The sequence below is a fragment of the Danio aesculapii genome, chromosome 4 (assembly GCF_903798145.1).
Source record: "Danio aesculapii chromosome 4, fDanAes4.1, whole genome shotgun sequence".
Taxonomy (NCBI): domain Eukaryota; kingdom Metazoa; phylum Chordata; class Actinopteri; order Cypriniformes; family Danionidae; genus Danio; species Danio aesculapii.
Window position 1 is genome coordinate 32,098,183 of NC_079438.1, and position 16,867 is coordinate 32,115,049.

The 16,867-nt window shown below is 40.2% G+C and overlaps 1 protein-coding gene across 1 annotated transcript in view; it reads right to left on the bottom strand.

Annotated features, from left to right (window-relative positions):
- slc6a1l (solute carrier family 6 member 1, like) overlaps nt 1-16,867 on the bottom strand; it is a 70,066-nt gene that overhangs the window by 17,464 nt on the left and 35,735 nt on the right. The window contains exons 7-10 of the mRNA XM_056455456.1: nt 14,756-14,859; nt 14,534-14,658; nt 609-721; nt 92-223 (exon numbers count right to left, since the gene is read on the bottom strand). Of these exons, the coding sequence (XP_056311431.1) occupies nt 92-223; nt 609-721; nt 14,534-14,658; nt 14,756-14,859 (474 nt within the window). The remainder of the gene's footprint in view (nt 1-91; nt 224-608; nt 722-14,533; nt 14,659-14,755; nt 14,860-16,867) is intronic.

Sequence of the window (16,867 nt, forward strand, 5' to 3'; positions counted from 1 at the left end):
AACATAAAATTATACCAAAACTGAACATAACACTGACACATGCATTAATGTTTTACACAATAAACCAGAGTTTTCAGCTAGGTATATTTACCTGGGTAATGTTGGAAAATCCAATGATGAAGGACACAAGGCAGACAATTAGGATGAAGATTTTTTTTCTCTTCCTAAGGACTGTAGGGTATTCATCCATTAAAGCAGTGATGAAGCCTTCCACTGTACAAAACTGTCACAACAACAACAACAACACAAAATAACATGTATCTTGTCACAAAGGTCATCCAGTGCTTTTGTGGTTTATAGTATAAGAGACTATACAAAACTTATCTGAGCAAAAAAAACAAAAACATATTTGAGCAAATTTACTTAATAAATTCCACATCATACAAATATTTTAAACTGTTTGCAAATTTATTAGTCAGTTATTTTTAGAAATATAATATTTGTGTTCATGGTAAAATAGTTACTATAAATCATATAAATCAGACATTTAAAAGTAGTTTATAAATATTTTATATTTCATGTTTTCTTGCATGCTAGATGAAATGAATATTTGCTGTTTGTTAATGCTACTCATTTGTATGCGCTGAATTTGCATGTATGTATAATACCTGACTGTCCAATCCCAACATCATGAGCATTGAGAAGAAGAGAATAGCCCAGAGTGAAGACATGGGAAGCTGTGTGACAGCTTGCGGATAGGCCAGAAATGCCAAACCAGGACCTGATATTGAAAAAAACATTTTCACTGTTTCAAAATTTACAGCAACAAAATATACTAAATTAAATGAAAGGACACTCATGTGTCATGACTGTTTCTATTATTATTATTATTATTATTATTATTACAAAAATCCCTAGTATAAATAGTAAAAAATGGTCACAATTCACAATAAGGTTACATTAGTTAATGTAAGTTAACCTATGTTAAAATAAACTAAGAATGAAAATACTTTTAAGTATTTTTGGAGAATATATGTACTTTATATTTTTCTGACAACTTTCTGAAAGCTTTCAGTTTTACTCAACTACAATTCTTTAAAAAATTCTTTACTTTTACTCCGATACTTTTTCCTAAAGAGCATTTGTTACTACAAAATGAGACTGCAACTCAGTTAGAAGAATTGGTGATCTGCTGCATTACTTAAATTTGCTTGCATTTGTGCAATTGAGTGCTTTTGTGCAATTGAGACGATAACGTTTGTCAAAGTGATTTTATAGTAAGATATCTTTAGTTTATTAAATTGTGGCTTTCAAGTACTTTATCAAACACTATGTATTATTAAAAATTGTGCTTGTTAACTTCATTTACTGCAATGTATTAACAAGAACTAACAATTAATGACTATGTTTTCATTAAAATATGAGTAATAATAGTAATAAATTTGTAATAAATGTTTTGTTCATGTTTGTAAAAACATTAATGAATGGAACCTTATTGTAATATGTTTAATTACACTTAAAGTTCAGATATTTAAAAAGTATAGAGTAGTGCAGGAATTATTTCAAAGTCCAGAAAAATAATTTGCCATGTGTTCCCTCATGATTTAAAGTCTATTCTAAAATTTCTTACATTTTATTTCAGTAAAAGAGCACAACACCTGCAACAAACATAATACAATATGATAGTATACCAAATGACTCTCATATAATTTGTTCCTTTCTGATGCTAATCTGCAATGATTGTTGTGATTGGTCTACTGCGTGCAGTGCGAGTTGGAAATGAAACACCTATCATGGCTTATCAAGACAATGTTGACGCACAAGCTGCTATGGTACAGAGTGTACATGTGTGACCCCAGTGCTCTATTCTTAACCATAACTACAAGCTATGACAACAACATGCATTCAGTTTTAATTGAACTATTTTGAACATTGGTGTGCCATCTGCACTTGCGGTTTGGTCGACGTGGCTTAAACCACTGAAATGAACCCAAATACAGTACCTTCCATGTCTGGTGTACAAGAAAAGCTGATAGTGGCCATCAATGACAGAGGTCAGAATCGAGCTTAATGGATTGCGAGCTCAGAATCATGTTTAAATTGGTACAGGAAGTCGCATGTGTCCCGTTTTCGATGCGTTTTTTGACGTGTATGACGCCACAGCCAGTTAACCCACTGAGGTCTACTGTATCACCTGCAATACCAGCCTTTACCCACAACCCCCCATCCCTGCACCCCCTGCTCTTCACTTACTCGACAGGGGGAACTACACTAAGAAATAAAACAAACTAAAATAAACCAAAAAGGAAATATTAAACTGTAGGAAATAAAATGCAAAGATAACTGACCAGACTGTGCTCAGGTACAGGAGTGGAGACAAGACTGTGATCAGGGGCAACAGATTTATTGACCAGAGTGGAGAGTGGACTATGTTGAGGGGTAACAAGCACTGATTCGCGGACTGGAACAGGCATCGAGTTCAGAGGAAATAACTTGTGGACTGGAACTATCTTTAGAAAACACTCAGAGGCTAAAGTCGGCACTGCACTGTGTTCAGGAGTTGAAGTCTTGATTTGGAGACTGAAGCCCTCTTCTGAATCTCGTTAGGGGCTGAAACCAACCTCGTGCTGTGCTTAGCGGCTACTCTCTGGTGTGGGAGCAGGCCCTGGGGCTGCTCTCTCTGGAGCAGGCTCTGCAATGGCTCTCTCTGGAGCAGAAGCAGCCTCTGGGACTAAAGCCTTCATTTCACAGCATTTGGAGACTGGAGCCATCTTCTAAATATACACAGGGGCTGACATCAATGCTGCGCTGTGCACAGGGCTTACTCTCTACAGAATGGGAGCAGGCCCTGGGGCTTCTCTCTCTGCAGGTTCTGCATTGGCTCTCTCTGGAATAAAAACAGGCTCTGAGAAGTCTCTCTTAGTGAGCGGACTCTGGGACTGAAGTCTTCATCTCACAATGCTTGGGGATTGGTGCCATCTTCTGAATACACTCAGAGAATGAAGTCGGCACTGTGCTGTGCTCAGGAGCTACTTTCTCTAGAGTAGGAGCAGGCCCTGGAGGTACTCTCTCTGGAGCATGAGCAGGCTCTGGGGGAACCCTTTCTGGAGTGGATACAAGACATTCACTCTTAATAGCATGGGTGAGGAGTGACAAGAACTCATCAACACACTTAGCAAGACTGGCATATAACTCCAATAAGGCCCCTGCTGCAGAGTCAAAGGACTGCTCGGGACTGAACTCATCAACTGTGATAGGGAGAACAGGGTACTCTGTGCTTGCCTCTGTGGCCATACCGGGCTGACTGAGAGCCTCAGGGATGGCTTCCATGGCCAGAACACTGTGAGCAGGCTGCTTAAAACAGATTCTGGGAAGTCAGATACAGCAGGGACTCAGAGATAACCTCTGTGGACGGAATCTGACTGGGTAGATTGTTAATCTTAACATCACATCAGTGAACACAACAGGAACAGATAATAAGACGGGTGGAAACAGCAAACTTGGAGGATTCAGGTGAAGTGGCCAGAAACACAGTAGACTCAGAGACAGAAACAAGCACAGTAAGCTGTAACATATGAACAGGGTTAGTAGACTGAGTAGCAGTAATCCTGATGGTAATGGTACAGGCATTAATAAGTTTCAGAGCTGAGTGTGGCGGACTTGACTGGCTTAAGAGAAACTTTCTTAAATAAGAGCTTTCACAGAGATGATGGGGTCAGAGAGGGATGCAGCTAGCTGAACCACTGGCTCTCTGACAGCCCATGGCTTCAGTGTAGTAAATGTAGTCTTCAGTGTAGAGAATAGTCTTGGTCTTGACTAGACTGGGAAGGGAAGGTGGGTTGGTAGCAGGGTAGGAAGCTTACCAGGGTTGTGAAGGCATTTCCCACCACTGCTGTCACAATTCTGCCAGTCTCTCAAGAGCAATGGGGAAGAGAGCAGTGAGGCTGCTGGGTCCACGTTTTGGCCTGTCACAGGATTAGGAAGGATGACCCAAATACAGAGTGATATGAAATAGGGGTTAATTAGGGAACATTTCAATGGGTGATGGATGGGGTAGTGCTGGTGAGTCCTGGATGGAGCAAACAAATGAAAGGGGTGGTGCTGGAGTTTCCTGGATGGGGCAGTCAAAAGTGCTGGGAGGCTAGGAGACAGAGAAGAGAAAGTCAGGCCAGGTAGGATGAGGTCAAGGCCTTGAAAGAGGCCATGTATACCAGAGATACTGAGTGTAGTTGTCTCCCCAGTGGCAGCCTGATAGACAAACACAAAAACACAAAGACAGACAGGGAAAACTAAACTAAGAAATAAAACAACAAACTAAAACAACAAATCAAAAAGGAAATAATAAACTGTGGGAAATAAAATGCAAAAAGAAGATAAATTAACTTGCTGAAATATAAAGGGAGGAGAGAACATGAGAACCAAGTGGAGACACTGAGACTATAGAGAAGTAGATAAGCTAAACAAGAGGGTGTGGCAGCTGGAAATGAGGAAGGAACAGAGGAGCACATGGCGGACACAAGCATAGGTTGAGCCATGTGTTCAGACACAAAATAAATATAGACAAATAAAATGTAAACAGACAGGGCTTTGACAGGTTCACTTTCATTGTCCAACCCCTGTATATGTACAATCACAAAAAAAAAAAAAAAAAAAAAAAAGTAATTATGTCTAAATTTACTTTGACTTGTATTTCATTGCAGACATTACAAAAATATTATTATATGTGTTCTTCATTATTTTTATTTATTTTTTATTTAAAATAAACACATATTCCAATGGTGCCATCAAGTGCAAGTTACCTTTGCCAAGGGCACTGGCACAACCACATACTATGACAGGACCTGGCTTTTAGACTTCTTGCTGAAGAACCTGAAATACTGATTTATCTGACCACAGTACACATTTCCACTATGTGATGATCCATCCCAGATACCTCCAAGCCCAGACAATGCTTCTTCAAACTGTCAACATAGGGCTTCCTTTTGGCACAATACAGTTTTAACTGCCATCTGTGGATGTAACTGTGTATTGTGGTATTTGACAAAAGTTTGCCAAAGTAGTCCTGAGCCTATGTGGATAAGGATTCTTGATGCAGTGCTGCCTGAGGGATCGGAGATCATGGTTGTTCAGCTTCATGCAATGAAATTCCTCTAGATTCCTTTAATTGTATAATTATTTTATGCACTGTTAAAGGTACAATATCTAAATTACCAATATAGTTTATTTGTTTTTATTTTTATTATTTTATGTTACTAACTATAGGTTATTTCTCAGTTTCCTGTGAGAATTGATTGACAGGAGAGAGAGATCAGTAAACTCGTGATGTGTTTCTAGTCGATGAGGAAGTCAGAGAATCCACAGTTTGAGAGTAGGGGGTTATTTGTGCTCATGATGACATGATGATCCAACTCATCTACAAAGACATCAAAATGTTGCAGACCATTCTAAAGGAGCAGCTGACCATTTCTTTCTTTTTTTATGTTTACCTGCCAGGACTTGTTCACAAGTACTGGGTTAGACCCGCTTTTACCAAGCATCTGTAAAACTGCATTTTTCCATCTTAAAAATGTTGCCAAAGTTCAACATATACTATCAATGTCTGATGCAGAAAAGCATATAACCTCTCAGTTAAACTATTGTAATGCATTACTAGGCGGTTGTTCTGTTGGCCTAATTAACAAACTTCAGCTGGTTCAAAATGCAGCTTTCTATAACAAATAAATATGATAATATTACTCAAGTTCTTTCATCATTGCATTGGCTCACTATTAAATATCGTATTAATTTAAAGAAATTATTGACTACCTACAAAGCCCTGAATGGCTTAGATCCCCAGTATTTAAAGGGAGCTCCTGGTGTATTAAAGCTCCTCACTTCCACTATGCTTAATTAATACTGGACAATTAATTATTCCCAGAACCTCAAAATCAACTGTAGGTGGTAAATCTTTCTTATATCTGGCACCTAAACTCTGGAACAACGTTCCTTGCACAGTTCGGGACGCAGTGGTTCCGAAAACCACTGGTTTGCTTGGTTTGCGACTTGTGGAGCTTCGCATTAATAAATTTCATCTTCAGCATTTGGACTTTCAGCAGTGAAAATTAAACCACACTGAACTGAACTAAACTGAACCTCAACTCTGAAAACTTTACTGACAGTCTCAATCTACTAGACCTTCTATGTTAAGCTGCTTTGACACAATCTACATTGTCAAAGCGCTATAGAAATAAAGATGAATTAAACTGAAAAAAAATTAGAACTACCCTAATCCTTTGTGGCATAGATTCAACAAGGTACTGAGAATATTCCTCAGAAATGTTGGTCCATATTGACATGATAGCATCCCACAGTTGCTGCAGATTTGTCGGATGCACGTCCATGATTCAAATCTCCCATTCCACCACATCCCAAATGTGCTCTATTGGATTGAGGTCTGGTCACTGTGGAGGCCATTTGAGTACAGTGAACTCATTGTCATGTTCAAAAAAACAGTCAGAGATGATTCGTGCGTTATGACATGGCGCGTTATCCTGCTGAAGGTAGCATCAGAAGATGGGTACACTGTGGTCATCAAGGGATGGGCATGATCAGCAACAATTCTCAGGTAGGCTGTGGTGTTGAGACAATGCTCAATTGGTACTAATGGGCTCAAAGTGTTCCAAGAAAATATCCTCCACACTATTATGCCACCACAACCCTGAACTGTTGATATAAGGCAAGATGGATCCATGCTTTCATGTTGTTGATGCCAAATATTGAGCCTACCATCCAAATGTGGCAGCAGAAATCATCAGATCAGGCAACATTTTTCCAACCTTCTATTATCCAATTTTGGTGAGCTTGTGCGAATTGTAGGCTAAATGTCAGTCTTGTTTGCCCCTTTGCGATGACTCATGTGCCGCCTTAACCAGTGACGTGTGGTGAGGTTTGTGGCTGTTGAGGCACTTTCTCTTTCAAAGTCAGATTTACAAACATTTTCACCATATATATATATATATATATATATATATATATATATATATATATATATATATATATATATATATATATATATATATCTGCCAACTACCGATTGTGTAGTCCAGACAGCCTATAACAAGCAAAACAGAACACCACAGCAGATCCGTGCGCTCTCTCTCATTCACACACACACACACACACACACACAGCACCATGGCGGATACGTGCGCTCTCTCTCTCTATCCCTTCGGAATGCTATATTGTTAGACCACCCACTTTCGTTCAAATTACAGCAGAGTTACTGATCGCTACTGCATTTTATTCAGAACTTTATGCAGACCTCTGACATGGGCTTCCTTTGGCTCATTGAAGACCAGACAAGCTACAGCATTCTGGATTATCTGTAGAGGCATGAGAGTGTGGGATAAGAGACCAGCAAGAAGAGTATTACAGTAGTCTAGCCTTGAAATGACAAGAGCTTGGACTAAGTTGTGCAGCATGATCTGTTAAAAAGGGTCTAATTTTTCGTTTGTTGAAGAGTGCAAACCTGCAAGATCAAGCAGTGTTAGCAATGTGCTCTTTGAAGGACAACTTATCATCCAGGATTACTCCAAGATTCTTTACCGAACTACATGGGGAAATGGTGGATGATCCCAGCTGGATTGAGAAGTCATGTTGTATGTGTGGTGTTGCAGCGAGGACAAGCAGTTCAGTTTTTGCCAGGTTAAGCAGTAGGTGATGGTCTTTCATCCAAGCCGAGATATCCTTCAGGCTGTGTGAGATTCTTGCAGCTACCATGATGTCATCTGGATTAAATGAAAGATAGAGCTGTGTGTCATCAGCATAGCAATGATAAGAGAAACCATGAGATTTGATGATGGTTCCCAGTGATATGGTGTAAATAGAAAATAGTAGGGGACATGGAACAGATCCCTGAGGCACACCAGTGGCCAGCTGATGAGCTTTGGATACCTCTCCTCTCCAGGTAACTCTGAATGATCTGTTGATGAGGTAAGACTCCAACCAGCAGATTGGGCTTCCAGTGATGCCCATTGAGGATAGAGTGGACAGTAGAATCTGGTGATTCACTGTATCAAAAGCAGCAGACAGGTATAGTAAAAGTAGAATGAATGATTTAAAACCTGCTTTGGCAATCAGCAGGGCTTCAGTGACTTAAAGACTTAAAAAATGTCCACATTTGAATTGGTTTGCATACATCAGGTTATTGCGAGAAAAAAAATGTGAAAATCTGGATTTCAAACAAACTGGTCTGTAATTTGCAACCAATGAGGTGTTGAGTGATGATTTTTTTTAGCAGTGGGGTTACACGGGCAGCTTAAATGTAGTTGGAGTGCCAGTGTGGAGTGAAATGTTAATGATGTGTGTTAGAGCAGGCACAATGATTGGGGAAATGTCCTGCAGGATGTGTAAAGGGATTGGGTCAAGTGGGCTGCTTGTGGGATGGGCGGAGTGAGAAGGATGAGAGTGAATTGTCAGCAGAGGGTGTTGTGTGATGGAGAATAGGAATATGTTGAACTAGGGATGAATAGGGATGTGTTGAAAAACAGATTGCTGATTTGAGTGTTGACCTGAGTGCTGTCTGATGTTCTCTCAGAACATCGGGAGGCTATGTGGTTGAGGAAAGCATTATGTCAAAGTTGATGCTGAAATGGACAAAAGTGTGCAATGGTTTAACTGTGACTTCTGAAGAGCAATGTCTTGTGTAGATAAGATCAAGTTGGTTGCCTGATTTATGTGTGCTCGTGGTAGTAAGGCGGTTGAGGTTGAATGATGTCATTAGAGATTGGAAGTCTGTCTCATAAGGTTTGTTCAAGTGAATGTTGAAGTCACCTAATGGTACAAAGTGAACAAGGACAGCAGCCCATCCAATTCCTTAGTAAATGCACCCAACTGACCAGGAAGATGGTAAATCTAATGGTGAAATTTAGCTGGAGAAGTGATAGAGATTACTTTTCAAAAGTGTAATTACTGGTAGTCAGAATAATTTGTGTATTTCCAATCATTAAAAATGATAAAGCCAGTCCTTCCTCGCCTCCCACTTGGGCGACTGACATCATCTGACTGACAATTCAACAGCCCAATGGAGACAGATGAGGGTGTTTGTGATGAAATGTGGATGGGTTGTATGTTGTTAGTGTTGCTGTACCGTCTGCATGTGTTGTGTGTGTGTGGGCATTTGATGGCAGGAATGAACTGAAAGCACATTGTGAAAAAGGGTAAATAAAAGAGCCTACTGTAGTGTTGGGTGTCGTTGCTTGGTGGAGTTGTGCAGGTAGAATCTGATCTTTACACTCGACTGTCTTCACACAAGGAGGCACAACACTGCCGCTCGACATTTTCATTGTACTATCAAATTATTTAAACAGTTAATCACACTCAGTGAACGAATCAGTGCTTAACCGCTCCCTAATTGCAAATAAGTTGCAAAGTGCAGCTACAATCTGGCTTAATCAGAAAAACTGTTTGTATGTACCTAGGTGAACTATTAATGTCTTTAACAAAATGACCCAAGTGCACAATACTTACGATTTAGAAAATAATACCAACTAATAGCTTAAATGCTATTTAAAGGTTATTCATAATTTCATATAATATATAGGTTACACATAACCACAATTTGTTGGTTAGCAATGCAGCAGGTCTCTTGCAATGTTTATTTTAACCCTTCATTGACAAAAGCTCAAAATTATCCAGGCTGATCCACAATTAAAGCTAACAAGTGCTAATGTTGTCTTAGGGTGCTTTCACATCTGTGGTTCAGTTCATTTGGTCCAGACTAAAAGCAACAAATGGTAAATTGGAGCATTTTTCTGCCGTTTTGGGGACCTTTTCACACCACACTGATTGCTTTGGTCCAAACCAGATGAAAAGAACCAAAATGTAGACATGTGACAAAATCCATGTCACTCATTGGCCACATGTTATTGAACGTATGGTCAGAATGAACCTGCAGGAAAATGCCAATGGAACTCACGCAATTAAACAACCTGGCAGACACAAAATGTTGCTTTTTACTATAGTTTATTATGAGTGTATTGGTGTTTCCCAGTACTGGGCTGCAGCTGGAAGGGCATCCATTGCATAAAACATATTCTGGATAAGTTGGCAGTTCATTCTGGTGACCCCTGACAAATCTGGGACTAAGCTGAATGAATGAATGAATGACTAATGCAAATGCAAAACCTGAATGCAAAACACCTATATGCTTAAGAATTAAAGGAATGACTAATAATTAATCTATAAATGCAAATCTATAAATCCAAGACACCTAAGAAATAATGTTTTACAATTAGTATATATAAATGTAAACCTTATCATTGCCAAACCCTATTGCTTAACCTAGGTGACAGATTAAATTATTTTCCAAACAAGCAGAAAATTAATCTAAGCAAAACAAACACATGCTTAGTATAAATGGCACTCACAGGCTATTAAACGCTATCCTTCACAGAAGGCTGAGGTCACTGCAAGTTTAATAATATATGTATATTTTGCATATAAATACTTGTACATACATATAATACATATAAACATACACATAATACACAAACTCATTGGTTTGTTAGTGGCCTAATAAATGACATTAGAATGTTTAGTTTTAGACAGATAGCTATATTTCTATTTTTTAAACATTAACAATACCAACACAGGTTAATCTGATTGCTAGTTGTACTTCTCATTGTGAATCTGAAAGTAGCAACATGGCAACCTTAAAAATAACTTCCTAATGTCCTAAAAACAAAAATAATTCACAAACATGAATTAGGAAAAGGATGCAAAAAACTATCAAAAAGGTTTAAAGTGTCTATCTTCACAGTCAGAAATATAGTAAGAAAATGGAAGACCACAGGAACAGTTCTTGTGAAGGAAAGATGTGCTAAACCAAGAAAAATATCTGAAAGGTGAAGAATAGTTAGAATGGCCACAGACAAACCACAGACCACCTCCAAAGAGCTCCAGGAACCTCTTGCTGCTAATAATGTCATTGTACATCATTCTACAGTCCAGTGCACTCTTCACAAAGAACAGCTCAATGGCAGGTGATGCAAAAGAAGCCTTTTCTGCATTCTGCCAACGAGAAGAGTCGTTTGAGGTATGCAAAGGCCCATCTGCGACACCTAAATCATTTTGGAAAAATATACTGTGGACAGATGCCACAACCTTAAGCGATTTGCACAACGTAAAAAGGAACACAGCATTCCAGGAGAAGAACTATGGTAAGCACAGGTACTGGAAACCTTGTCAGAGTTAAAGGTTGTATCAGCAGATACCCAGTATCAGCAGAATCTGAAGAACAATGTTCAGAAATCAGTCAAGAGGCTGAAGTTACGGCAGGGTTGGATGTTTCAGAAGGACGATGACCCAAAGGACAGTTCCAGATCTAGCAAGGAATTCATGCTCAGACATGATACAATGTTCTAGAATGGCCATCCCAGTCCCAAGACGTGAACATGATCATAGAAAAATCTATGGATTGATTTGAAAAGAGCCATTCATGCTCGGCACCCATCAAACCTGACTGAACTGAAAAAAATTTGCAAGGAAGAATGGTCCAAAATTCCTTCAAATTGCCTTTAACAAGAATTAACAAATATGGATAAATCTTTAAGGGTATTTATTTGTGCAATGCAACAATAGCAGAGAGATGAAGCAGGTAAGTGGTGTAGCAGAGGGAGAGCGATCTCATACACAGTTCAAATGGTAAGTTCCAGATCTTTAGTAACACACCAACATAACTTTAGTCACTTCCCTTAAGCAGGTGTGTTTGTATCCACAGGCAAAGGAGGACATCCATCAGAAGGAGGAAGAGGGAGAGCCGATGAGTAGAACCATCTGACTTTGATTACAACCGGGTAGTGAATGAATGAGGTGAGATTTTATAGTGCATGGGTGATTGCAGGTGCGGTTGATCAGTAATCAGGTAATAGTTCACATGTTGGGTGGATGGTGAGGGACAGCGGTGATTGGGGCTGCAGGAACGAGCTGAGGATGTGACAGAATCCCGCCCCTCCACGGGTGACTCCAGGCCCCCTAGACCGGCGGCGGGGACGACCATGCCCTGAGAAGGCTGGGCGTTCTGGATGTCGGTGGTAGAATTCCTCGAGGAGGGTCGGATCCAGAATGTTATTAGGCGGTTCCGGGTCTGTGGATGGAGGAGAAACTGGATCAGAGTAGGGTTTGAGCAGAGACATGTGAAAAGCGGGTGAAATTCCATAATGAGGGAGTAAATTAAGACGGGAGGTGACAGGGTTGATTTGTTAGTGAACAGTGAATGAGACTATGTTGCAAGGCAGACGGAGGCGGATGTCCCTAGTAGAGTGACGATTGGCTGCTTCAGAGTACCTCCGTACTGCCTGTGAGTCCCACACCCTCTCGCTCTCTCGAGACCAGTGATCTACCACAGGCACTTCAGAGGTTTCATCGGTCCATGGAAACAGGGATGGTAACCTAGGACACATTGAAAAGGGGTTAGGGAATTCTGAGCATACTCAGCAGATACTGGCTCCAGGTGTCTTCATGACGTGCACAGTGCGTCTGGAGGTAACGGGAGATCTCTTGGATTTTAAGCTCGGTCTTTCCGTTGGTCTGAGGGTGGTAACCAGATGATAGACTGATGGTAGTACCCAGGAGTTTGAAAAAAATGTCCGCCAGACCCTGGAGATGAACTGTGGTGCTCTGTCGGACACAATGTCTTCTGGAAGACGTGGTTGAAGAGTGCTTCGGCCATTTCAAGAGCCGTGGGAAGACTTTTCAGAGGGATTAATTTTCATTCTTATAACCTTGAGATGGAGGTAGATCGGTTGCAAAGTCTACTCCAAGGTGGGTCCAGGGTCTGCGGAAAATGGATAATGGCTGCAGTTTCCCTTCAGGCATACGATGAGGAGTAGTGGTAATGGCCCAGACCGAGCAACTTTGGACATACTGGGCAACGTCCTTGGTCATGTTCGCCCACCAGTACTTCTTTTGAAGAAGCGAGAGGGTTCGCCTGCTGCCAGGGTGTCCTGAGCCGAGGGAGGTGTGCGTACTATCTAGGAGTTGGAGACGATGCCTGGTAGGTATGCAAGTGAGACTTGGAGGGAGTTCAGGGGGTGCTGGCTCTTCCATGGTGGCTGTGCGTATCTCTTCATCTATTTGCTGCAATATGGGTGCAAATAATGGTGAGTTTTGATTGGTCGTTATCTGGTATTGAATTTCATTACTTATGGAGGGTATGCGATGTTTGGTGATGAAGTGAGAAGAGATTACGTTACCGGCCACTCCAGAATCCACCAGCACATGTATGGGGATAGTATGAGAATTTACTATTAATTGAGCTTGAATATGAGGTGTATGAGATACAGAAGGGGTAAGTTTGACTTTACTCACTATTAGGCGAGGCGGGCAAACTGGGCAGGCAGAGATGAGGTGAGATTGTTCTCCACAGTAAAGGCAGAGCCAGATGCGAATCCATCATTGTCGTTCAGAGGTTTTGAGACTATAGGCATCTGTGATCATGGGTTTTTCCATATCCTGTGGTGGAGATGGAACTCTGGTTGATGTAACATGATCAGTAAACGATGAGGTAGGACAGGAAGATAGGTGTTGATATATGCTGGTAGCTTTTTAAATAAAAGTCTCCAAATTGGCACTGTCATCATAAATAACCATTTGTTTGCGAATTTGGGGTTTGAGACCTTTACGATAAGCAGCGAGGAGGGCCACTTGTTTCCAGCCGCTGTTAGCAGTGAGTGCTCGGAAGTGCAGAGTGTAATCATGAATTCAGGCATTACCTTGCAGTAGAGTGATCAATTCATCATGCACAAAAAGGGGGGTGAGTGGGACAGCGAACAACTCTTTAATTAAAATTCAGATTTTCGGTAACACACCAACATAACTTTAGACACTTCCCTTAAGCTGGTGTGTTTGCATCCACAGGAGGAGGACATTCATTGAAGAGCACAGGAGGAAGAGGGTGAGCCTATGAGGAGAACCATCTGACTTAGATTCCAGCCTGTGAGTGAATGAATGAGTTAAGTCTTTATAGTGCATCTGTGATTGCGGTCAAGTTTTCCGTGTTGCCACTTGCAACAAGTGGGTAGATCAATTATTTGTTCAGACATCATGATGAAACAGTTAAAGTCTAAATGCTTGGCAAATTGTTCAAATGAAAAGTGAACTTCTTTTTGAGAGACAATAGTTTTATACAGTACAATTTTAAATGAAATCCTCATCTGGATGTTTTCATTCACTTAAAGATGTGTTACACACTGCATGGAAGGCAATTTTCAAAAACCCATAATAGGGGCTCAATTTATTTTCTGCTCTACATTATACATTAGACCTTGCCATTCTGAACATGTTATTTATGAAACTGTTGGGTATATTTAATAAAGAATTTGATTTAGGGTGTGAATGTGTGGAGTTTGTGCATAAGAAGTGTTCCAAGTATTGTTAAGTTACGCTTCCCTAATTAATCTTAAGTGAACCCATGGAAAATTATTATTGATGTCATTGCTGCACCTCTGTTAAATTTAATGGCATACAATTTTCAACAGAAAATATATTGGTTCCCCATAAATGTTAAATACTTTGCAATAACATAATTTTAAAGTGTTTCCAGATACACAATCACCTGAAGCAGCCAGTTCTTCAATGGGTCTCTTTGTGATGTAAGACATAAAGCCCACAATGGAAAATATGACAATCCCAGCGAACATACTGGTGCAGGAATTTATACAGCACACAATGACAGAATCTCTACAGAAGAAACAAGAAAAAAAGTAAAAATGGGACACAATGTAAACAATGTAATACAATATCTAACAGAATGCTTTACATTTGGACTAAGACTTACCTGTAGACATTATTGTTGAAGGAGTTGTAGCTGCCCAAAGCAATAAGAGAACCTAAACCCAGACCATAAGAGAAGAAGATCTGAGTGGCAGCATCCAACCACACCTGAGAAAAAAATGCAAAGCGTGAAAACCTGCAGTAATGTCAGTTCATTTGGGGGGGGGCGGTGGGGTGAACCTACACTGGTCTCAAGGTTCGATTTGGTTGTGATTATCATGCATCACGGTGCATTGAAGATGCTTTCCATACACAATTTTATATTTTACTTCACAACACAAGAATTCTTGTATTAAAAATGATAAATATATTTATATTTCTATATTATTTGTAATATAACATAAGCCTCCCTGCCTGGGACCGATTGCTATGGCAAGTGCATCCAATTTGTATTCGTGCACATAAGCCTCAGTTACTGAAAAGAGTGATCAGGCAAGGAGCACACAATTTAAGGCCACACAATTTAAGCTTCATTTTTTGTTTTATCAGTTTAAATGTTTAGCAGTATAATAGTGAAAGAACTCATGGGCATATCGCAGTGATCAACACAAGTTTGAATCTTGGTCAAGCGCACAATGCCTCAGTCATTTAGATCTGGCTTGAGGGCTTAAACCATCACGATAACAGAGCGGCAATTGATTTAGACTATTCTGACCAATACTTGGCTTGCAGATGTTCTGGTACCCTTCAGCCAACTTATTAAATGATTCAATTACCCACAATGGGGCTTTACAGGATTTTCAGCAGGAAAACTCAACTAATTGCCCCACGAGACTTTCCATGACTCCGGGGTCATGTGCCGGGGCATGTGTGGTACATCCTGCCAGATGTACAATTTCGTAGAGACAAAGAGAGATTAATGCATATGAATGAAAGACAATCTCTTAAAGTATTAGAACTAAGGCAGATGTATCTTTGAATAATATGCCAAAGTTTTTCTCATATGCAGTGTTTATTCCAATCAACCAGGTTAATCAATGTGTTGTTTTAACCCTTATAGCAGATTAAAATGATCTGTATGTGTCTGAAATTTATGATGTCTGGTATTGAACGAAAGCTAGTGTCATTTGCATTACATTAGTGTAAATGAAAAACTAGAAGTACAAACAGTGTTCGCCTTGTAACATTTGATGTAAGATAGTTTCAATCTTGCAAGAGATTTTACCACGTGAAATCAATATGCAGTCTGTTAATGATTGACCCTTACTATGATGGTACTGGGCGTGGCCCCGCCCTTCATGGCAACTGCTCATTGGAAGACAGTGCCATGGGGATGGACCAAACCAGGTCACTTAAAAACAGCCTGCAACACTGAAACTTGCATTAGCTGGCTCGCGCTTGCTGTTGCTCTCTGCCCCCTCTTGCCTGCCCGGACACCGTGCCGCCACGCGATTGGGTCACCACGAACTTTCCTTGCAAACCTCTTAAGTTTTGGGACAGCTGAAACTGCACAAACTTCCGCAAACCGGCTCTCAGCAGTCCGTTACCTCGGTAATCAAGGACAACAGCCAGTCACAAGCGTGTAAACCCCAAAGATGTCATCATAATGAGTCACCAGGCAATCAGGAGCACCATGCTTCCCCGAGGCCAGCCGGCGAGGGAAATTCGACTTCAGAAAATGTGCAAGTAACAAACTAATGTTGTCTCTTGCTGATCTGGTGCAAATTGATCTTAAGCAGTTAAAGATAAGCCAAATATCTGCTTTTGTGGTTTCTCAGGTGTGATTCTAAGACCTAGTAAGAAGTACTAGTATTAATTTGGGAGCGTTGTCAACTCATTTCACATTCTCTGAACTGCCTCTGTGTGTATGTGTGTGTGCATTTGTTTGTTGTTTGCTTAGTATGTAGTTAGTTTCATGTATCGTAGAGTAGCTCAATAAATCTTTGCTCTCATTTTGTAAGAACTGTGTTCTTGTTTATATGCTTCTAAGTCATTGCCTCAAGCTGTAGATCTTGTTACCTTGCTAACAGTTAACTCTATACTGTGTTATGTTATTATCGTTGGCCACAGAAATAATATAAACACGTTTGGTAAGATACAATGTCTTCTATTTGCGGGACAGATGGTAGATAAAGTGTGAATCTTTTTAATCTGATTCAGTCTGACTCAATTGAGT